Source organism: Caenorhabditis elegans, chromosome II, assembly GCF_000002985.6.
Source record: "Caenorhabditis elegans chromosome II".
Lineage (NCBI taxonomy): Eukaryota > Metazoa > Nematoda > Chromadorea > Rhabditida > Rhabditidae > Caenorhabditis > Caenorhabditis elegans.
The window spans coordinates 10,390,945-10,413,704 of NC_003280.10; the positions used below are offsets into that span (position 1 = coordinate 10,390,945).

Genomic DNA, 22,760 nt, shown 5'->3' on the forward strand with positions numbered 1-22,760 from the left:
TAGCTTTTTTCGAATTCAAAATTTTTAAAAAATTAACATGAAGAAAACTCCGCTACAACTAAAGTTTGGAAGTACAGTAATTTTTAAAGGTGCGCACTTTTTTATAAATAACAAATACTTGTCGTGGCGAGACCGAATATCCTCATTGCACCTTTTTTCGCAATATTTCGCTCGATTGCCTTTATTTCTAATTTAATTTAATTTTTCAGCACAATCATTCGAGCTGCTCCGCACACGTTCAACACCGTTCTCACCGCCATCAATCGACGGCAAAATTAGGTTCATCGGCGAATCGTCTGAATTATTATCGACGACTTCAGTCATCCTGTCGCCGTGGCCTCGAGTTGGAATCGGACGCAGTTCACAAACGACTTAAAAGTGGAGGAACCAACAAGAAACGACGCGATTCTTGAAAGATGTTCGTGGATCGAGAAGCAGCGATTCACTTTATCGGCGGTGCCGTTGGAGGTACTACAGGTACTGCCATCACGTGTCCTCTGGAGGTTGTGAAAACTCGAATGCAATCGTCGCGAGGACTTGATGCTCAATCCGGACCGAGTACTTCTTCTGGAAGTAATTCCTCAAAATCATCGACGTCTTCTTCATCAACAAAGTCTAATGGGATTTTCAAATCAGTTGTTTCCCAGAGAAATGGTTTTGGTTAGTTTTTATTTTAAGTGCCAAAAATGTTGAAAAAATCTGTTTTAGGTTCAAATTTCCGTGGCGGCCAATTAGCATTGGAAAGGATTTTCAACAACGGAAGCCTTGCAGCGCTTTCCAAAGCCAATCTCTTCAACCAATGTATGATATTTATTTATTTATTTATTCAAAATCCGTCCGATTGATTTATTATAACTTCGGCTTATAAAAAAGGCCGCGAATTTAAAAAAATTGTAACCTATGATTTTTTAAAAACAATTTTCTCTAATTTTCAGTTCAAAATCCATCAACCACATCACTAGTTCAGTATTGTGTAAGGAACTTGTCAACCAGCTCGACACCGCCGCAGCCTCCAACAGCAGCCAGGCGTGGAACTATTGTCATCAAATATATAACGTAACGAACGATTTCTTGCGAAAAGTTAATGAATTTAAATTTTTGAAGTCAGGTTATCAAGACGGAAGGGATCGGTGCACTTTACAAAGGTCTAATACCGAATTTGGTTGGCGTGGCACCGTCAAAGTAAGTTTTTTTTTGAAAAAGTCTCGAAATGTGCATAAGGAACGAGATTTCTCACAAAAATTTTTATGGCGTTTCAAAAATTAAAAAAAACAACTAATTTTTGATAAACTTGGGTCTGCTAGACTAAAAACTACAAAATTAGATAAGATAAAAAGCATTGCTTCTAATGTGGCTGAATACTAGAAAATTTTTAAAAAATTGAAATTTTTATAATAGATCTTAACTTAAAAAAAAACGTTTTCAGGGCCGTCTATTTCTACACATACTCTACATCAAAACGATTTTGGAATGAGTCGGAAGTTCTAATTCCAAATTCTGCGATTGTGCACATGGTGTCTGCTGGTTCGGCTGGATTCGTGGCGGCATCGGCTGTTAATCCTATATGGCTCGTGAAAACACGCCTTCAGCTTCACCAAGGACACATTGGAATATGGCAAATGATTAAGAGAGTTTATCATCGAGAAGGATTCAAAGGATTCTACAAGGTAGGAATTTATTTGTAGAAATTTCTAAAAAAAAATCTTAATCTTCGCCTTTTTCAGGGTGTGACAGCTTCCTACGCGGGTGTCTCCGAAACGATGATTCAGTTTTGTATATACGAGTATTTCCGTGGTGTGTTGCTCAGTGATGCCAACGAAATGGACAAGAGAAAAATGGACTTCCTAAACTTTATGGTTGCCGGTGGTTCTGCAAAGTTTATTGCTTGTGTTGTCGCTTATCCGCATGAAGTGGTCCGTACACGTCTTCGTGAAGAAACAGGAAAGTCACGTGGATTCTTCAAGACACTTTATCAGCTGTACAAAGAAGGATATCCGGCAATGTATCGTGGTTTGTCAGTGCAGGTGAGCGATTCTTGATTTTTAAATTAATTATGAATTTAATTCATTCCAGCTGATGCGTACTGTACCAAACACTGCTATCACAATGGGAACCTACGAGTTTGTCGTCTACATGCTTCATCATCTATAGAAGGATCTGGTTTCTGCAGCTGAATACCTTTCCGCAATTTAATGATCTTTTTTTCACAGATCATATCAGTCTAAATATCATTTTTCTTCTTCTCATTTGGCCCTGATAGTTAAATCTCTGTTCTCTCATTATATTTATTAGCTTTTTGAAAAATGTAATTATTTTCTCTTTTTCGAGTATTCTAACGTTTTTAAATAGCAGATTCGACCTTTCTTTTTGCAAAGTTTAAAATAGTTAAGCCCTGTTTGTTTGTTTTGTTGAAAGCCCACAGGAACCAATTTACTACTTCTGTTCCTTTTCTCCATTATTAAATCATCCTTATCTTTCTTTCATCCGCCTCTTTTTCCGGTCGCTGCGAAAATGATTGTGTGCTCTCTTCCTTCCCCTGTTAACAGTTTCTTTCTTCTCCGGTTATCCGGCGGGTCGTTCTTCGTCGTTGCTGCTGATTCTGCTGCTGCTCATCCTAGAGCCTTTGTGTTGTAAAAACATGTTCTATTGAATAAATTCACTAAAAGTCGCAACAAGAAATAATTACAGATGTGATCAGCGGATTTAAGTTAAAACATCAATAAAACAGTCCGGAACTCTTGACAAATTTAGTTTTATTTCCGATTTTTCGGAATAAAAGCTCATTTTTCCAATAATTTTTGGTCTTCTCTTCATTTTTGAAGAAAATTAATTGATTTTTTCACCGTAATGTTTCAATTTTAAAGGGATGACCAAAATCAAACACCTCAGGTCTCGCGACGAATTTGACAAATATTTTTTGCGCTTTGCTGGCGCGCGCGAGCGGCAATTTTTCAATTATTCCAATCGCCCGCGCAAGTTTCTGCTGTTTTTCACCAATCTGGATTTCTTTCTCATCATTTATTCTCATTTAAGTTTCGATGCGGTTGATTTTATTTCACTGTTGATTTTGCTTTTCTTTCTTTTCTTTAATCTGAATTTTCGCCATTTTTATTCAGATTTGTTCCTTCTTAACTATTGCTTCTTGTGAATCTTCCGTCAAAATTTCATTCAAGTTTTCTTACAGACTCAAAAATGTCGAAGGCCAACGTCGGAATCAACGGTTTCGGAAGAATCGGACGTCTCGTGCTCCGCGCGGCTGTCGAAAAGGACACGGTTCAAGTGGTCGCCGTCAACGATCCGTTTATCACAATCGACTACATGGTCTACCTTTTCAAGTATGACTCGACCCACGGTCAATTCAAAGGAACTGTTACCTACGATGGAGACTTTCTGATTGTCCAGAAAGATGGCAAATCATCGCACAAGATCAAGGTCTTCAACAGCAAGGATCCAGCTGCCATCGCATGGGGATCAGTCAAAGCCGATTTCGTTGTCGAGTCTACTGGAGTTTTCACGACAAAGGAAAAGGCTTCTGCTCATCTTCAAGGAGGAGCCAAGAAGGTCATCATCTCTGCTCCATCTGCTGATGCTCCAATGTACGTGGTTGGAGTAAACCATGAGAAGTACGACGCTTCGAATGATCACGTTGTTTCTAACGCATCGTGCACCACCAACTGTCTGGCACCACTGGCGAAGGTTATCAATGATAACTTCGGTATGATCATCATCAAATCAATTTGTTTTTTTCTAATTTATTTTATTTTCAGGTATCATCGAAGGACTCATGACGACAGTGCACGCTGTAACCGCAACCCAGAAGACAGTCGATGGACCATCCGGAAAGCTGTGGAGAGATGGACGCGGTGCTGGACAAAACATCATTCCAGCTTCCACTGGAGCCGCCAAGGCTGTGGGAAAAGTCATTCCGGAGCTGAACGGAAAACTCACTGGAATGGCTTTCCGTGTCCCTACACCAGATGTTTCCGTCGTTGATCTGACCGTTCGCCTCGAGAAGCCAGCTTCGATGGACGACATCAAGAAGGTAGTCAAGGCCGCTGCCGATGGACCAATGAAGGGAATCCTCGCCTACACTGAAGATCAAGTTGTGTCGACTGATTTCGTGTCCGACCCTCACTCGTCCATTTTCGATGCTGGAGCATGCATTTCGCTCAACCCGAACTTCGTCAAGCTCGTCTCTTGGTAACCACTGAATGTTTAAAAAATCTATTCTAAATTTATTCTTTGCAGGTACGACAATGAATATGGATACTCGAACCGTGTTGTCGACCTCATCGGATACATCGCCACCCGTGGATAATTCTATCAGGATCTTTTATGTACAATCCATGTATTTCATAGCCATTTTTTATTACAGTCATCATTGAATGAACCTATTTTTCTGGTGAAATCTAGTACTTTTGTCATGATTTCAGAAAAGAGCTTGAAGTGACCTCTAAAGTCAATGTCTATTGAAATTTAATTGAAAAGGTACGGAGGCGGAAGCCATACTTTCCGTACTTCACATATAAAAAATGATGTCTGTGGTGTTGGTGAGATTAGAAATAGGTCTACTAGAATACAAACTACAATTTTCCTACCAACAAAAGTGCGGAAGAGAAAAACTTCGGCCGTGTAGTCCTCTCGGAGTTTTTCCTTTTCCTGCCTTTTGTATACAAATTTGTATGTATTTGCTTCGATTTTGTTTCTTGTTTACTATTTTATCAACTTTTTCAAGCATTATATTTTTTATAATTTTTAAAAGCATTTCCAGAATTGGCGATTTTCATATCTTCATGAATCGAGTACTCGCACGTTTTTGCTCTTCGATTCCTTCTTGCTCTCAACGGTTTACGGAAGAAGAGTAAGTTTTTAAAAGTTTTTGAAACCCACGAAGCAATACTTTTTCAGGTTACAAGCAATAATCGAACTGAAACGAAGATCCGAGCGAATTCTAGACAAAGCTGCTCAAAATGTTTTGAAAGGCAGAAGCTGGGCGAAGTTTGATTCGCTAGAATAGTTCAAAAAATTCATTTTGAATTTATCTGACAGAGCTCCCGTGCTTGAAGTGAGTGGAAGAAAACCACCGGCGAGTTGGCAACGATCCAGCAAAAAAGGCCAACGATTCTTCGATCAAAATGAACAGATTCAGCAGTCTGTGGTGAAACTGAGATGGGCTGATTTTGCGGAAAGGTACTTCTTTTCGATTTCTGGATTTATTCAGTTTTTTGAAATCTCAGTCGTTCTCTCTAAAATACAATAAATAACGCACTTTCTTCTTTTTTTCATCACTACAAAATTATTATTAGTTTCTTATCGCTTTCAGACGATTAAATATTGTTCTTTTTGCTTAAAAACAGTCTAATTGTTTTATTTTCAGAGATGTCGACGTTCTTCTCACATCACAAGACGAAACTTTGTACACAGTGGAGGTTAAAGCAGTTTTATATGGAATAATTCAAGCAATTCACTTAAACGAGACCAAAATTCGAATGAAAAGTGCAAACGAAGTCGTTGTTAGAGTGGCTAACAAACGATACACTGCGAGTAAAGGTATGATAAACATTTTAGAGTCTTTTAAAATTATTTGATTTCAGAGGCCGCCAGTTTTCATCTCATCACTCGTGTTGTGAACGGAAACGACACAAAAAGCCGAGAAAATCAGCTGAAAGCAAAACTGGAAACGATCAACGAACCTGAGAAACCGATTAAACGAATTGCAAAAACGACGATATCCGAAAACGATTTTTTCCAAAAATATAGAAATAGCATTGAATTGTTGAAAAAGTACTCTTGATTTATTTTATTCATTTGGAAAAAAAAAAACTGAATAAAACTTACTTTCAAAGCATTTCGTTTTTTTTTGGTTTATCCAGTTGAATCACTAATTTTACTTTCACAATATTTAAATTTAAAAAAAATACACTAATGATCAGATGTTCATCTTCCGGAAAGTATCACTACTTCAATTACCCTCAACATCAACCCGATCCTCATTTCAATTAGATATACGATGGCTCGGGCCGCGACGGGAGAGCTTCAGAGAATTCACGAGCAATATGGAGCAGAATGAAGCAAATTTAGGGTTTGTAGTGTTATTCGGACCCGAAGTTTTGCAACTTTTGCACCTAAAATAAGGTGCCGCGTCTCGACACGAAAATCGATAAAAATTAGGCGGCAACAAAGATTTTAAACTACAGTACTCTTTAAAGGCGCATACCCTTTGCATTTAACAAAAAAAACGTTTCATGTTGAGACTGGGTATCGTTTTTTGGCGCTAAATCACAACATTTAGCGTCCGGGAAAATCATACATGTTTAAAAAATCACGAAAATTAAATAAAAATTACAGAAAATTCGTGCGCGTCGACACAACGGGCTACTCATTCACCGATTCCACAGGAAAACGTATCGCCAAATATGGAATCTACTGGGGAAAAGATGATACACGCAACGGAATTCGAACACTTCCCGATGGCGCCAGTAACGTGGCAGCGATGTTGACTGCAATTCTGGAAGCGATCAACGTGGCACGAGAAGAAGATCCACCACCATCACTATTGATCTACTCTGATCTATTGACATCTGATACATTATTACGCGACCTGTCAGGATGGGCGAAACGAGATTTTTATTTGAGGAATCAAGAAGCGAAAATGAAGAATTCGGAAATTCTCCACGATCTCTTTCTTGCAGTTCAAGGGCTTCATTTGAAAATTGTGCACAAGCCTTCAATAACTCCTGAGGATCCCAAAAATCGTGTAACTATAGCCATCATGGAGGGCATCGTGAAAAAGGTTCAAGATCACAAAGTGGAGAAGCTGGAAACGAAGAGAGAAGGTAAACAGATGTACTGTAGTACGATCAATCCAGTGGATTCTGTATCCAAAATTGGTTAGTAGGGGCCAAAATAAGATATTTTATTGACACTAAATGCGAAATTTGGCGGTTTTTGCGCCTAAAAACGGAAGAGACTACAAAATACAAGATTTGATTTAGCAGACCCAACCAGTTCTATAAATTTTAAAGCTACAGTACTCTTTAAAGACGCACAATATTTTTGCAATTAATAAAACATTTGCCGTGCCGAGACCAGGTACCGTATTTTTGAACAAAACTCTCTAAATTTCGCGTCTGAGTAATGAAATTGAAACCGAATTCGCTCAACCCCGTTTTTTTTAGAAATTGAAATCGGCACAACTTTGGACAAAAATGGAAACATAGTGAGACAAGCATCAAAAAGTTGGCCCATCGTTTATGTGTCAGCTAGATGTAAGCAAAATAAGGGTAGGTTCATATTTGTCCCCACAATCTCTATGATCTTGTATCCATTTTTCAGAATTTGTTTCCGCCGGTTACTGCACACATTGGCCTGATGGTCCCGCTGGAGGAAAATCATTTCGATATGCTCCATTCCCAGTCACTCTATTTCGAGCCGAGTTAGCTGCCATTGAAGAAGCTTTGAAACAGGTCTCACAGCGAAAATCAGTAGAAAATTTTCAATTTAAAATTTTAGACAGTTGATGCTGAGCTGAAAAATGTAACAATCATCACATCATCCGCTCATTTCATGACAGGATGGCAACGTCGTTGGATAAGAACTACAGAAGAACACCGACCGTATACCGGAAAATTCTATTTCGATCGAATATGTGATTTATGCGCAAGAATCGATAATGTCAATTTTCGATATGAACTTGAAAGTGCTGAATCTGAAATTGGAATGGAGTTGGAGAAGAAGTGTACGCAGGGATTATCATATGCTCTAGTAGGAAAAGACAAATCAGAGTATGAGCTAGAGTTGGAGGATTTGGTCAGAGATAAGGAGTTTCGACAGGAAGGGTAAATTCTGTGTAAAATGGAAATCAGAATTATAATAGAAATTATTTCAGAGTTCCAATTGTTCGCCTTTACAAAACTGGAACCGATTTCAATGCAGGCTATGTATGGGAAGAATCCGATGGAATTCAATGTTGTGGGACACCATCAGTTTTAATTCGGATCCTTGAAGAAGCTGTTGCCAGGAATGAATCAACTATTCTGATTCGCGCCGATTCGGAAAAGCTAATCAAAAGCTTCGAGGCGCTTTTGGAGGTCTGGCGTCGAACCGGATGGCGTAACTCTCAACACAAACGAATCGCCAAATCAGCAGAATGGGAGAAGGCGTGGAACCTGAAACAGAAAATCCACGTGTGCTGGGAGATCATGCAGCCTGTGGACGAGGATGACCGGCGGCAAAATCAAAGAATTCCAGCCTATATCAAGCCTTCAAAATCTTAAAATCTAATTCAATTTTGTGATTTTTGTTTTCTCGTTTTTCTCATTAGGTTGTAAAATTGCTCAAGTTTTCTGTTTCATTAATACATTTTTTTGACCTTTGAACGAGAACATCAGACCCCTACATTCCTGCAACATTGAAAATTCTATTTTTTTTGCTTCCTGCGACTTCCAACAAATGACGTCAAAAAAGTAGGCGTTGTACTAAAAGCACACAAGCATTCGACTAATTAGATTTCTTACCTCTTTCATAGGTTAAAGATCCGGAATTCAGATTATTGTCGCGAACTCATTCGTTTAATTCTTTGTCACTGAAAACCCGATGTTTGATTTGTTTTTTGTCGTGGTTTTCGGGGGGTTCAAGGATTTTTGAATTTTTTTTCTCAAAGTCCAAAGTGGAGGCACGCGCATTTCAAGTCATTCTAGCGTGGAATATTGGAATATTATTCAAAAAAGAAATGTGGTATTTAACAGAGCAAAATCTTATAATTATCTCCCTTACAGTAATCTATCGTAATTCTTATAGCGATCACTTCGAATTATCAAGTCTGTAATTGACATTACTCGGATGCAAAAATACGGTACCCGGTCTCGACACGATCGAGACATTTAAAAAAAAGAGAAAATGGCCTAACAACATGGCATGGAAACTATTGTACTTGTTAAAGGCACACACGTGTTTTCATTTGAAATCTCTCGATCGTCTCGAAATCGGATGCCGTATTCCCGAATCATACGTTGCAAAATTGTGCATCTGGGTTAATACGCCTATAATACGTACTTTGTTCTCAGAATTAATTGGCTTCGCTCGACATATAAATAGAATTTCAACCTAATTTAAAAATCTAATATATTGATATATCTGTTGCAGAATGGGTGGTATTTTCTTGGTCCAATTGATAAAATATTTATGAATACTTAGTAGAATAAGGCGTCACAAAAAATTACGGGAATCTAATTATCTTCCGGGTGGCTAAAAAGCTGGTCCCATGAGATCAGTATGTAGATTTTTCTAAAATTCAATTATCAGGAAGCTTACAAAAACTGAACACCAAAAAAAAATCAAATTTGCCCTAAGCTTCTCCCCTAGACTGTTCTATTTTGGACACTCTGTAAACTTCTCCTTTAATTTCATAGCTTCTCCCACTCAGGCTTGAACTTGCAGTAAATACTTCCTCCCGCAAATAAAAAACACCTAAAGCGTTTTGGAAATAGCTTGTAGAAAGATAGAGACGACATACTCATTCACTCGAATTTAAGTTTCTTAAAGTTCGAAATTGAGGGGGAAAATGAGCAAAGTGAATGTCATCTTTAAAGGTTGTCAAATGTATAATCAAGATGTTCCGGGAAAATAAGTCCATGGCATTTGTGATCAGAAACTTTTTGTATTTCGGAGATCAGAATTTTTGTGATCACCAAGAGCTATTTTTCAATGGAGAGAAATGGTGTCTAACCGAAGTTTATTGTAAGATATCAATAAAAAACCGACGAACATCATAGTGATCTCAACAGATCAGTATTAATCCGTGCTTGTCTGATATTTATTTTCGATTTGATCATGATCATGTGGTTATTGTAGGTGTACGTAGGTACATAGGTACAATGCTAAAAATGCTATAAATGATATAAGTGCTATATAAAAATATTGTATAAAATTTCAAACGTCTTCTTACAGATAAAACATCTAAAAACTATCATTGATATTGTAAAACAGAAGACTAAAAATCTAACAAGAAACTTTCCTTGATTGGATCGGTGTTGTCTGAAAATATCTAAAAATACGAAATTTCATTTCGTAATGGAATCAATTCAGTTTCTAACACTAAATTTCCACTTGACGTGATTCCTCAAACTAACTTGTTTTCCAGAAACCCAAAAATGCATTTCAGCTGAAAAGTGTATAAAGTAAGCAGGAAATATATATTTTTTGGTATTTTCAGCCATAATTGTACATTATAAAATAATGCCTGCAATTTCAATTTGTACACATTTTGGCTGACTCAGTTATAAAATTTTATAGCCTGGAGCTTTGTACTAAATACATTTGTGTAATTTTGATTAAGTTAATATTTTCTTGGAAATTGTTTTTCTTAATCGAAAAGTTTCGCAATAAATACTAATACATAATTTTTAAAAACTTATTTTCAATATCATATAAATTTAGAACCATGGTACGACTACAGTTTGCATTTTACGTTCTTTGAACAATTCAGTAATAGTTCTGCAGAAAATTTTTATTAATTTGTACGAATTTTTTGAATCAAAAAAATTGTTCAAAAAATAGAATACTAAAATCACAGTTTTTCACTGAATTTCACCGAAAACTGTGTTGTTTTTTTTTTCAATAATTAAGAACTATACCAATTTCAGATTTCCAATTGTATAGGTCAATTTTTCATTCACCACTTTTCCCTCAAAAAATTTCAATTAATAGCTTCAAAAGTTGCTCAACCTCCTTAATATCTACTGACACCATAAATCACTATCTAATTTTTCATATTTTGAAATGCAGCCTTTGTTGGTGTTTACAAGTTTACCAGAGTTTTCAAAGGTGGTCTTTAAGGATACGCGAATGAAAAAGAAACATGTTGCATTGCGTACACTACACACACTTCAACGACCAATCAGTTGCCTATAGTTCATAAATCTAGGAAAATATCATGACAAACACAAAAGCTTCTTGATGTTTGAGAATATTCGGTCTTATTAAAATTTGTGTAGGTTGGTGCATTCTTGTTTGTTGATTTTTGAAGAAGAAACAACACATCACAACTGGTGCAACCATTAATGAAAGTTAATGAGATCTGCAAAAATTGTGGAGCTACAAAAGTCACAGTTTCGATTCAAAGTACCGTATCTTCTCTTATAGTGTGACAATTTTTAATTGGAAAAACGACAACTGATAGTGAGATATAATCTGTCAAAGTTGAAGAATGATGTGCAACGGTAATATACAGTAACTGTCAAGATAGATCCCGCTTGTTGCAATCTAAAAGTGGAAATTGCAAAACAATTTCAAGAAACTAGTGTATTTTTCAAGCGAAAAAACCTGTAATCAAAGCTCAATAGTAGGACACTTTTTTCAAAGAACAATTTTCTTGCCGCTTCCTTTCCGTCTCATTTCCATCTAAAAATACTTGGCTCAGGTTTCAAGCAACTACGTCGTCATTAGATTTACGACATTTTTTGAAAACTTTGTACCAATGACATCTGCCATATTCTTTCTATTTATGCTTCCAAAATGTAACATGAAAAAGTCAGATCTGAAAATAGATGTTGAATATCTTTTCCCCAATTTCTCCAAAAAAAGATGCAACATTTCCGAAATGCCGGCCATTTTCAAAAGTGATGTTCAATTATCTCCAGCATAGAAGCAAAACTTGCACCAATAGTTTGAAATGATGATAGAAATGATGACGGGATGAACGGACAAAATGCAGTTTGGAAGGATTTTTAGTTGTACTATTGTCAAAATTATTAATTCATAGAAGCTTAGGCTTTGTTCCAGTATTGTTTAACTTCGTGGCTATGGGTCGTCCAAGTAGTTCTCTAGAAACATCTAAGTTATAAGTGAGTTCAGCATGCCAAATAACCTGCGATACTCGAATTACCGAACAGGCTCGGAATTAAAAAAGGGCCAATACAAAATTTTTGCGCACATAGTCTTAAACGTTTCATGTGAAGTTTCAAATGCCCACATCAAATTTTTAAAACATTTTGAGCTTATATAACAAATTCCCCTAAAACATTATTCCATTTTTCCATGCAATTTGAATCCCTATCAAATTTCCAAAACTTTCCTGTTTTCTCTGATACTGCAACGCATTTATTTCCTAATTCTCAATCCAACCATCTCGTATTCCGAAATAACTACAGTCTGATATCATTTCCCATCGCCCTTTTCTTTTATCAACCATCATCATTAAACTTTCCCTGTCAGTGAGCACGCAATTTTTCAAGTTTGATCATTTGTTGTTTGATTTGATTCCCTTGTTTTTTGTTGAAACCACCTCCGTGATTGGATTCTTATCAGCATCGCCTTATCTCTGAAACTCTGTGACGCTGTTCTTTGCTATGAAATGATCTATTATTTCTCTGAAAAAAATGTGCTAGGATGTACATGTTTTGCGCTGTCACGGCCGGTTTTCAATCTATGCTCCGTTCTCCATCCCATTCATTCCTTTTAAATCAGGATTAGTGACATCTAAAGTTCTGATTCTTGTTCTAAAGTGATATATACCTCCCATGTGTCATTTAATCCCAGATGTTTGTTTCAGGTATTTCGAGATTTGTGTAAAAGTTCGTTAGATCTGAAATGACATCCAATTCAATAAGTTTAGTGTTTCCAAGGCATCAATTAAAAGGATTTATTTCCATATGGATTATCCAAGATTTAGAAACATGTTTTTAGTTTGCGCGAGGTCTGACGTATACAGTACGTAAAAATGGTATTGAATATTTTTACGGAAAAATTGGCCAGCTTCATAGTTGCCGAAGTTGTCAAATCCCAAAATTTTAGGCAACCAATTACAAAAAATATATGATTTCCTTACTATTAGGCATCCTACGGTGTCTTATTTTCATTTTCTCAAGCTTTGGCCTCACTTGAAAATTCATAGACACAGATTTTCCGGCCTCGTTCTGGAACTCATTATCAAAGCCCTAACGACTCCTGTTATTTGTCTGAACATATTTCCTTATAGCCTGATGAAAATATCCTACCGACATTCAAAAAGTCATACGAAGAAAATAATTGAAAACTAATTCGATTTTTGTTTTTCAAAATATGGAAAGTAATGCAATTCCTAGCTGTAATCAGAGTAGTGCGCTTTTCGGATGTAGTTCTAAAATCAAAGTTTTTCTTGACAACCTGAAACATAAATTTTCAATGATTTATTTAATAGAAATAATTTAGAACAATTAATACATGTCCTTAGGCATTATGAGGCACAATTTCTTGACAACCATCAAAATTAAAATATTACTCTACAAAGTCTTTATTTGGCATCCGCTACGAATCATTTGCCATACTATCATTTTTATTTCACTTTATATTTTAGGTGCAGGTGGTTTAGATCCTTCAGTGTGGTTTGGTACGAGTGTTGCTACCTGCAAAAATAATCATGTCCAACTATTTATTTCATAGGATTCGGCCATTTCAAAAGTTTTCCTTAATTATAAAGTTTTCATGGTTGGTACGTACGTCTTCAGTTAAACGCGCCAGACCGACTACTCGCCTACCTACCGCCTTTTCCTCTGCAATTTAACGTTAAATTATGTTCAGACGAACTATTTTCCATCAACTTTCTAGACATGCCGATTGTTTACTTGAAATTTCAGATAAAATACAAATAAAACATTTTTGTATCTGCAGACATACTTCTCCTCCAATGATGCTTTAAGCGTTTTCAGCTTCAAAATTAAGCATAAACTACACAATATTAGAAGCCCAGCTGAAAAACTTGAAATAATTATTTCTGTTTCAACCGATTTCAGGTTGAATATTTGAAATTCAAAATCATAATTCAAATTCACCTGCCCTCTTCAAATTTGTTTCAATATTGAACCCACTTTCGCAGCATTGACGCAAAACTTGATTTCATTTATTTACTTTTCTGAATATAAGATTGGAAATCAAATCCCACTTTACTATGAATATTCATATATTTGATCTTTTGAATTCAAATTTGTTTGTAAAATACAATTACGACTATAACTAGCACAAACAACTACTGTTTATCGGAGCAAGTTTCTGGTTTTTCTGATCTTGTACTTTTTAGAATGTGCGACCGCAATCAAGTACCCGTGCCCCAAAATAGGATCCGCCCAAATTTTGGTTGCTTCCCGTTTTTCAACCCAATTTCTATTCTCTTAAGGAAAAGTGGTGGGGGATTTTCTAAAAATTTATTTCTCTCACTTTAAATTCATAAACTAAATTTCCGAAACTACAATTTAAACAATTTGTAAAACAAACAAACGCTAGAGAATATAAGAATTCAAGTAATTTTACCGGAAAAAAATCGCTAGGGAAAATTATATTGTCTAGGCTGATACGAATACTAAAGTTTTTTTTTGGAATTTTGAGTGGGATGCTTCAGTTATTTAGTAGTCAACCTTAGACGTCTCTGTAGACCAATTATGTATATTTATCAAAACAATTGTGACATCACTGATCAACGTAATAGGACTAATATTCTGTAGGCGTGCTTATATGTACTAGAAACAACTTGAACAGCATTACTTTTGCTCATTGTGCAATAATTTTGTCATCTCCTTTGGTTGTTGAGGTGTAATCTCGTAAACCTAGATCTTGTAAGTTCATAGCCTACAAAAATTTAACGTCACAAGAACCTTTATGGATATTGATCAACTCTTGTTCAGAAATCAGTCTACCAAGATAATGGAAATGATTCGTGGTGTATGTTTGCACAAACTCCAGATTAATTTACATGTAGGCTATAGCTTCATAATTCTTTGAAATACCGTATTTGGTATTATTTTCATTTTTACATTACCGCAGTCATATCAGGAAAATGGTGGTTGGTACAAAGTATGATTTGAATCATGAGCTTTAAACACAGTTTATGTGGTCATTTTTGATAAAACAGAGAACTATTCATAGTTTATTGCCTCCTGTCGTTTTTCTTACATCATGTGTTGCTGAATTAGTATTGTCCACCATGTTAGTGTCAACTTCTTAAACAGGATTTCCGAAGTTTCGCCCAAATTCTAAAGCCCTCGACACTCGCTCATGAAAGTCTTTAAAAAAATCTTGTTGACTTTTTATAAACGTTTTTTTTTCTGGGTAGAACTTTTATATTAAGTGTTTGTTTGTATCTAAAAGATACAAAGTCTTGCAAAAAATAGAAATCAGAGACGTTTCTAAATCGAAAGATTTCCACACACCACACACGCATACGGCACAAAACACACCACTCGCATAGTATTCGATTCCATTTCTGCTAACTTCTGACTTCTGAACGAAAGAATGTACAAATCAGAAACAATCAATCAAAAAAGTAGTTTGATCAATTTGACGACCTTCAGAAATGTTTCTATAGTTTTCCGATTGATAAATACAGAAAAGAGTAAATATCAATATTATCAGCTTGCCACTTTTTTGGTGTATCCCCCTAGATCTTCGTTATACTATCTTTTCCCAGCATCTTATTCCAAACCAATCAAATAAAGAAAGCGTAGGAGCAGTATAATGAACACCCACAAAGGAGGTTCAGTCATTATTTTCAAAACATTATCATCATGTCGTTTGACTACAAATTGACAACGGACGCCATCCTTTTGAAAAGAGTGAGCAGTCACTACTCTTTTCACCATTGAGAAACTAATCCATTTGCATGCAAATGAGACCGCGAACGAGGGGAACGCGTAAAGTGGAAAATCGTACTAGTCGGGCTAAAAACTTTTTTTTAAAATGTTTTGACAAGTGACCCTTTAGTTAGTTATTTTGTCTTGTGAGAGCATGGCGTCACATGTGACCCTGGAACTTGGTGACTCCCTCTAATAGTAGTGCACCATTTTCTCATTTGATATCTGAGTTTTTTGAATTCATAACTTCACTCATAGTTTGCAGCATCCAAGATTTATGTACAATTTACTTCTTAAATCTCAATTTTTGCAAATGTAAATACATCCCATTTCGTGCAGTGAACTATGATCAAGAGTGCACTATGGTCGTCAATTTTGCAAACATAATCTTTTAAAAGTTGTCTGTTTTTCTTGAATCTAATAATAGTCTACTAGCTAGTCTAGCAATTTCTGCTGATTCACTTAAAATTGTAACAAAAAAATGACTGAAACGTCTGCTGGCTTTAACGTCATCTTGACTAGACGTTTTAGGGGAAAACCGGCAATTTAAAGTGACATAGAAGACGATTCAGATTAATATTTGAGAGTTGTAGGATTCAGATTGTTGACTTGGTTACAAATATAATCTTTGTGCTATTTTTAACAGAGAGAAGATACAAAAAAAATGAATGTAAAAAATACAAAATTAATTATATTGAGAGCTACAAAAATGTGCATTTTTGACAATGGTGCAATAGAGAGGGAGGTTTTTTTTTAACTTTTCGAATTTATTTTTTAATCAGAAAACTATATATTTTAAATGATTGTTAGAAACCTTGTTGTGAAGGTGTAAAGTAAACTTTGAACATTTTTCAGGACAACAATGAAGCTCGTGAAAAATTTGTGAATGCCGCGCTGGACATGACGTAAAACGCGAAACAACTTACTAATAAATTTATGCGCCTTTAAAAGGAAGTCCAAATTTTTCCGAAGGCACTGTCTGCGGCAACCTACCCGGATTTGTGAAATTATTTCCAGTACGCCGGTATTATCTAGATATTATCTAGATATTCTCTAGATTTGAATTTTTAATGAGTGGATAATAACATGATACATAATAATTGAAGCACTCTCTACTTTCTTCAATTCTTCCTTAACCGTACATATCAGAAGATTACTTCATATCCCCAGTGATTTGCACTCCTTCACAAGACAGTTGTATTTTATACCGTCATTCTACGTTTACAAAATCATATTATTTTGTATGATTATGATAATATATTTGAGATAGCATCACGCATCCTCCTTCTAATCAAAATAGACAAGTCCTAAATTTATCCTCAAAATCCGATGTTTCCAGGTGGTCGGCGCAACGGGCTTATCTCTTGTTGTTCCCTGTTCAAAATTCTTCTAATCATGATTCTCGCAGTGTTTTCTTCCGGTTTTCTTTTTGTTAAAATTGAGAGTCGAAACTACAAATTTAAACTTTCATTCATCAATTTTCTTCGGTGAGCAAACTTTACGACTTTTTGAAAATATACAACCAGACTCCAAATATCATGAAAAGTTTCAAACAACATTTTAAGACTGGCAGGTGAAAATGTTGAAATGACCTACCTAGGAGAAAATGTTCCAGGAGTTTGTTTTTCATTCCTTTGTACAAAGTACGGGCGGTTTCTATCAAATATTTTCAAACTTTTCCAATATTTTTGGTACATCTACTTTTGATCATTCTGTTTAATGTCATCATTTCATTTTTTTTTGATGACTAAATGTCTCATGGGTGGTCAAAGAGCAAGCTTTTAAGAATTTTACTCTTAGGAATTTGTATTTTGGGAAAAGACGAATATTTAAATTTAAAAAAAGATCTACGCGTACTCTAGCAGGCACGGCAGGCATATCAATGCCTACCTAGATGGCTTACAGTCAAGCGCAGTTATTGCCTTCCTTGCACTGTGTGATGTGCGTATTACAAAAAAAGATATTATTAAAGGTGCTTCAATTAAAATTTTAAGACTGAAATATTTCCTTATCAGCCTAATCCAAAGCCTGTAAAAATTTTAAAAATCCTTTTGCTTCCCTAGCAACCTGCATTTTTTTCTAAATTTCAAAACCTTATTTTCAAGTGGACATGTTTTTGAATAATGTAACTATACAACTTTGATTTATTCATTTTCAACATTTGGTCCTTGTCTCAAGTGGTGTTGAAATGGGTGTTGAGATCTTCTCCTGACGTGTCTCATGATTTACAAGCTCAGGTGACCCAATTCAAGTGCTTCTAATAATAGGGTTTGGAGGTATGATTTTACTCGGAATCGTTATCAAAACGACGTGGCGGAACACGAAAGTGGTTGTTGTTTTGGTGGAGATGTTTGTGTCACGACATCAGTTTAATTGGAAACTTGTATGATATGTAAGTAGGTACGTAATCCTGTTCCATGCCTGCCTATATGTGCTAATGATAAATTGTGAAATTAAATACCTAGGAATTAGGCTCCAATGAAGGCAAAGAAACTGAGATTTTTTCCGCATGGGACCTCAAGTTTCAAGTTTAAAAGTGTGTGATAAACATAGGATACAATTAAACTGCACAGATTATTTGTGCTCGGAGGATTTAGACTTGATCGTACAAGCGGAAATAAACTTTAGGTTAAATCATTTTCGAGTTCAGAAGAAGATCAGTCAAAACATGCAATTGATAATTTCTGATCACTTTCTTATAACTGATGTACATTGAAGTAAACAACTTCGAAATGCTCTCGAAAAGAGGCTCTTGATACATTGATGGTACTGATTAGATTAGTCGCATCCCAGCTTCGATGTAGGCATAAAATGGTTTAAATTTGTGGTTAATATCTGTACCTACCCCCCTCTATCTGAAATGTTAAAGTACATACCGTATTTCTTCTATTAATATGGCTGCAATACTATTTTTCGATGGTCTTCCCGCTGGCAATACTAATAGGGAGTGCAAGACTAATAGGGAGTGCAATATTAATTTTCCGAACATTTTTCTGACTTTGAGCTTACTATTTTTTCTGAAAAAACTAGTTTCTTACGTAAAAATTCAGAAAATTTGATTGTAATTGCAACAAAAAGGTACAATAACTTCAATTTCATAGAAATTTTACCAATAATTGTTGCAAAATAGGCGAAAAATGTTGTTAAAATCTCAAAATTAGTGAGGTGGGTTTGTACCAAAAAAAAGTAGACGCAAAACTATTAGGGAGTGCAACACTAATAGGGAGTGCAAGTCTAATAGGGAGGCCATACTAATAGAAGAAATATGGTATTCTGAAACATTTTTCCACCTGCCCGTCGCCCAATTGTCCAATTTTCTAACCGACACATTATATCAAAAAGACCAAAATTTCAATTTCACACTTGATCGGTCTATATTCCCTGAAAAACCAATTTGTGTCTCACACATACACACAATCAACTATCCAATCACGTCAAAAGCCGAACCCCCTAATTTTTTGTTTAGTAACTTGTCCTTTTAAAGCGTAGAAACAAGGTTGTACTTTCAACTGAGAGCGGTTCAATAATTGATGTCTTTGTTAGGAGAAAAATTATAATATCTATCAGGAAAGATCTAAGAGGTTAAAGAAATGTTCGCTCTTTTTGAATACTGCAAAAGTTCAAAGTAGTTTAAATTATTTGAAAATTTAGACAAAGATCTAAGTTGCACACCTGTGCTCCTGCAAGAAATCTGCCAAAAACACAATGCGATCTTTGTAATTTTCAAAAATTTCTAGATCACTGCATAGTAAATGTTTCACCTGTCACATAACATATCCAGTTGCTCAATTCAGCTGTAAATGTTTAAACTTCCAGAAATATTTGAAATCAAATCAAATTAATTTTATAGTAATATAATACAAATGACGACATTCACAAGTCAATTACTCCAAGTTCAGACTGAAACTGCATCATTTTTTTGTTGTTTTTCGTTGGCGATGTCGATGACAAATTGGCAGATTGTAGGGTAGTTCTGAGCTATTACATCAGAAGAGAATACATGACCTGGTCAGAATAATTCTTTGATTGTTTACTAGAGTTGACTCGATTTTGATTAGTAAATCTTTTGATCTTGAGAATTTGACATTTGAAATTTGGAATCCAAATTCACAAGGGTAATCTTATAAGATCCTTGTTGTTTTTAAAAACGTGATCCAACGAAATTCATAAAGGTTGATCCAGGATTAAACAATTCTGTGTGTTATGGTTTGTCAAAAATCACACCATATATTCCAGACAAATTTTGAAAAAAGTAAATTGTCTTTAAAATTCCAAAAATGTTGAACTAAAATTTATCCAAGTCTGAGCCAAAATTTAGGAAAATCCTGTCTACAGTGAAATTTCCAAGAAAGTGCATACAATGGAAAATTTTAAATCAAACTGGGTACCTCAGAAGAGTTTGGTAACACTTTCAGCTTTCTGGGATTAAATTGGCCTAGGGTTCAAAACGGCTGCCTGTCTGACCTTAAGGCGAACTCCGCCTGCCTCGTGCTTCTAACCACACTTTCTGACAACTTTTGAAATTTTTGAACTCATGTCAAAATTCAGAACAGAAGCAAGAATCCGGCGGGAGGCAGGGAGGATTTAGGCAGGCGTCAAGGTTACCTGAACCTTCTAATATATGTATTGTGTAAGTGAGAAACTCTTCGACCAGGACTAAACTTGCAAAGTATCCTGAATGGATAATCTCGCCTATCCCCTTAAATTTGGTACATCTCAACTACGTAGAGAACTTAAGCGAGCTCTGATTTTTTTAAAGTATTAGATGTAGTTACTTCGAGGAAATCCGTTTCAAAATAAGTTCTAAAATCTCTTCATCCTGCTTCTCCTTCCATCTGCTCATTAAATCCTTTTCCTGTACGGAGCAACATTCTCTATTCATTCATTGTCCCTCCACCCTTCTTCCTTCGTCGAGAAGTAGGAGGCGGAGTCGGGCTCGAAATTAGCCCCGCCCCTCTTCACCTCACTCAAGAGAGTCGTGTGTGTATATATGCCTGCCTATAAAACAAGTTGATTCAGGCACGCCTTCACAACTATTCCCCTTTCATAAAATGCTCAGTTCAACAGTGGTACTTGCTGCTCTTCTGATTTTGGCAATTGTTGGACTAATTCAGAGTCAACCTATACAAGGTGAGTCTTCTTTTTTTTTGTTTTACAAGCTTTGAGACCTATAGAAGTTTCGAGCTACAATTCAGTTTTCTGAAAATTCTGAGAAATAGTGCTGAGGCTTAAATTTCTAAACATCTAAATAGTCTTACTTTAAGCCTAAAGCTTTTTTCGAATATTGTAAGAACTTACTATACATATTTATAGGACTATACATATTTTATAATTTTTGCTCAACTTGGTAGTTGAACAAAAATTTTGTAGTTTCTTAAAAACTATTGTACCTTTCTGCTTTGAATTCCCTTTACTTTGTGTCTATCCATTTGATCTCCAAATACGTGGAAATTTGATTATCGAGGTTTGTGATGAGATACGTTTTTTTTTCTGAATCTGGTCGCACTGTAAAAGCGGTGTGAGGTCACACAAATTATTTTTCCAGGCTATGTGGAGATCAAACAAACTTAATCTTATGATATCATGCTCTAAGTCAGTTAAACTGTACATTTTTCACTAAATTTTTTTCCAGATAATAACCTATATGGCTTCAATGAGCTAGAAGACGCCGAGGCTCCATACCTGATGAATCTTTTAAAACGAACAGCCGTCTTCTTCCCAAATGGTAACCACGACAAAATGATCAAGGCGATTCTGAAGTCTCGACGATACTGATTCAACTTACCACTTTATCAATTAATTTATATTTTTTATTTTCTTAAAACAAGCCACGACATTCACTTCTCATCCCTTACAATATTTGTTTGTTTAACTATATCTGCCCATTTGCCTTATATGTATTTTTAATGTATTTTAAGCATGTTCCTAAAAAAATCAAAACCCTTTGAAAAAAAAAACAAAAAATCTCCTACCAACCAACGCTGACTGACACTTTGATACTCGAGGACCATAGGATGTTCACTCATTTGTTTTTTCCCTTAATTTTCAACTATATAATAGTTGCATTCAGTTTCCATTTTTATTTTGTTTTCTTCTTCATCAATCAAATGAAACAAATAACATTTTACTTTCTTTTCAACAAATATTCTTACGGGATCTTAACCGGAAATTGCTCGAATTTCCGATTCGGGGACATAATACGAGCATTCGTTAACATTTTTGAAATTTTCCCTACTACTACCACCTCTTCATCCTCCGTCACGTCATCTCATCCCCCGGTCACACCAATTGATCATTCTGGAGAAGAAGAAGAAGGCGAATTCTTCGGAATTGGCTTGGTGAAATAAGAACAAATTGTTGTCTACTATGAACAAGATGAGATGAAAATTAAGAGTTGTCACACTATTGAAACAAGTACTCGTTGCAAATTCTGAGGAGACCGGGGTCCCGTGTTGTGTCTAGGAAGACTTGTCAGTCAACAAATTAGTTTGGAATGATCTATATTGGTCTTGAATAATCTTGGCCCAAAATTATTAATTGTTAACAATTGGGAAATTTTCTAAATAGTTTTGGAGAGACAAATGCAACCTTGCCTAGGTTTTATAAAGTTTCTTACCCAATTTGAAAACAGTTTCTACGAGAAGGGTTTGAAAAACCTAAATCTACGCAGAACGATAGAAAAGGAGGAGTTGCTTTGAAACTTTTCCACTTCTGAGACAAAAAAAAGGGGCGCTAGATTAATTGAAAACTAACAAACTTCTAGCTAAAAAAGGAGTAGCAACAAATAAGTTCAAATCTCTGAATTTTTTTAAAATATTTGATTTAAAATTATTTAAATATTTGTAACATCGTTCAACACTAGAAGAACAAATAGTTCCCTAACAAACATTTAACAATATTCGTGCGTACAAGGTAGTATTGAGGCATCTTTTGACAACCAGTTTGGTTTTATTAATACAACTTCTTAAAAAACAAACTCGACTTCAAAATTTAAGAGCAACGATTTCTGGACAACATAATATATTTGTGTTGTGCTTGTAGTTGTTTTTGGTAATGGAATTGAATACTGCACTACTTACCCTTCTCTTTTTATATCTTGAAAATATTTTCTCAAAATACGAAAACGAAACTCAAAAACCGACTCAAAAAAGCGGGGCCATG

General features: G+C 35.5%; 6 protein-coding genes across 6 annotated transcripts; all 6 read left to right on the forward strand.

The window, feature by feature from the left end:
• The first annotated feature begins 209 nt into the window (after positions 1–209).
• T09F3.2 (uncharacterized protein) lies at positions 210–2,670 on the forward strand. Its single transcript, NM_063835.9, has 7 exons — positions 210–660; positions 709–801; positions 936–1,056; positions 1,105–1,182; positions 1,427–1,667; positions 1,725–2,024; positions 2,074–2,670. Exons 1-7 carry the CDS (start codon positions 417–419, stop codon positions 2,149–2,151), a joined length of 1,155 nt encoding a protein of 384 aa, NP_496236.1. The 5' UTR covers positions 210–416; the 3' UTR covers positions 2,152–2,670.
• Positions 224–376, forward strand: T09F3.7 (uncharacterized protein; the record flags this gene model as incomplete). The annotated part of the gene is made up of 1 exon (NM_001361875.1): positions 224–376. The coding sequence occupies one exon, from the start codon at positions 224–226 to the stop codon at positions 374–376; it is 153 nt and encodes a 50-aa protein (NP_001348716.2).
• A 514-nt stretch (positions 2,671–3,184) lies between the features above and the next one.
• Positions 3,185–4,405, forward strand: gpd-1 (Glyceraldehyde-3-phosphate dehydrogenase 1). Its single transcript, NM_063836.7, has 3 exons — positions 3,185–3,715; positions 3,768–4,200; positions 4,249–4,405. The coding sequence occupies exons 1-3, from the start codon at positions 3,193–3,195 to the stop codon at positions 4,316–4,318; spliced, it is 1,026 nt and encodes a 341-aa protein (NP_496237.1). The 5' UTR covers positions 3,185–3,192; the 3' UTR covers positions 4,319–4,405.
• A 357-nt stretch (positions 4,406–4,762) lies between these two features.
• T09F3.4 (39S ribosomal protein L22, mitochondrial) lies at positions 4,763–5,836 on the forward strand. The gene is made up of 5 exons (NM_063837.5): positions 4,763–4,861; positions 4,909–4,998; positions 5,050–5,190; positions 5,378–5,550; positions 5,595–5,836. The coding sequence occupies exons 1-5, from the start codon at positions 4,794–4,796 to the stop codon at positions 5,792–5,794; spliced, it is 672 nt and encodes a 223-aa protein (NP_496238.2). The 5' UTR covers positions 4,763–4,793; the 3' UTR covers positions 5,795–5,836.
• Positions 5,837–5,933: 97 nt separating this feature from the next.
• T09F3.5 (RNase H type-1 domain-containing protein) lies at positions 5,934–8,376 on the forward strand (the record flags this gene model as incomplete). Its single annotated transcript, NM_001027167.7, has 6 exons — positions 5,934–6,082; positions 6,349–6,836; positions 7,179–7,283; positions 7,336–7,466; positions 7,513–7,838; positions 7,889–8,376. 6 exons carry the CDS (start codon positions 5,934–5,936, stop codon positions 8,274–8,276), a joined length of 1,587 nt encoding a protein of 528 aa, NP_001022338.1. The 3' UTR covers positions 8,277–8,376.
• Positions 8,377–20,344: 11,968 nt separating this feature from the next.
• On the forward strand, positions 20,345–21,726 carry nssp-24 (Neuropeptide-Like Protein). Its single transcript, NM_001026888.5, has 2 exons — positions 20,345–20,729; positions 21,232–21,726. The coding sequence occupies exons 1-2, from the start codon at positions 20,651–20,653 to the stop codon at positions 21,372–21,374; spliced, it is 222 nt and encodes a 73-aa protein (NP_001022059.1). The 5' UTR covers positions 20,345–20,650; the 3' UTR covers positions 21,375–21,726.
• The last annotated feature ends 1,034 nt before the right edge of the window (positions 21,727–22,760 follow it).

Coding starts and splice junctions, on each gene's coding strand:
- T09F3.2 (NM_063835.9), top strand. CDS start 417: ATGTTCGTGGATCGAGAAGCAGCGATTCACTTTATCGGCGGTGCCGTT. Junction 661..708: donor TTCCCAGAGAAATGGTTTTG/GTTAGTTTTTAT, acceptor AATCTGTTTTAG/GTTCAAATTTCCGTGGCGGC. Junction 802..935: donor AGCCAATCTCTTCAACCAAT/GTATGATATTTA, acceptor TCTAATTTTCAG/TTCAAAATCCATCAACCACA.
- gpd-1 (NM_063836.7), top strand. CDS start 3,193: ATGTCGAAGGCCAACGTCGGAATCAACGGTTTCGGAAGAATCGGACGT. Junction 3,716..3,767: donor GGTTATCAATGATAACTTCG/GTATGATCATCA, acceptor TTTTATTTTCAG/GTATCATCGAAGGACTCATG. Junction 4,201..4,248: donor TTCGTCAAGCTCGTCTCTTG/GTAACCACTGAA, acceptor TATTCTTTGCAG/GTACGACAATGAATATGGAT.
- T09F3.4 (NM_063837.5), top strand. CDS start 4,794: ATGAATCGAGTACTCGCACGTTTTTGCTCTTCGATTCCTTCTTGCTCT. Junction 4,999..5,049: donor AAAGGCAGAAGCTGGGCGAA/GTTTGATTCGCT, acceptor TTTATCTGACAG/AGCTCCCGTGCTTGAAGTGA. Junction 5,551..5,594: donor ACGATACACTGCGAGTAAAG/GTATGATAAACA, acceptor ATTTGATTTCAG/AGGCCGCCAGTTTTCATCTC.
- nssp-24 (NM_001026888.5), top strand. CDS start 20,651: ATGCTCAGTTCAACAGTGGTACTTGCTGCTCTTCTGATTTTGGCAATT. Junction 20,730..21,231: donor TCAGAGTCAACCTATACAAG/GTGAGTCTTCTT, acceptor ATTTTTTTCCAG/ATAATAACCTATATGGCTTC.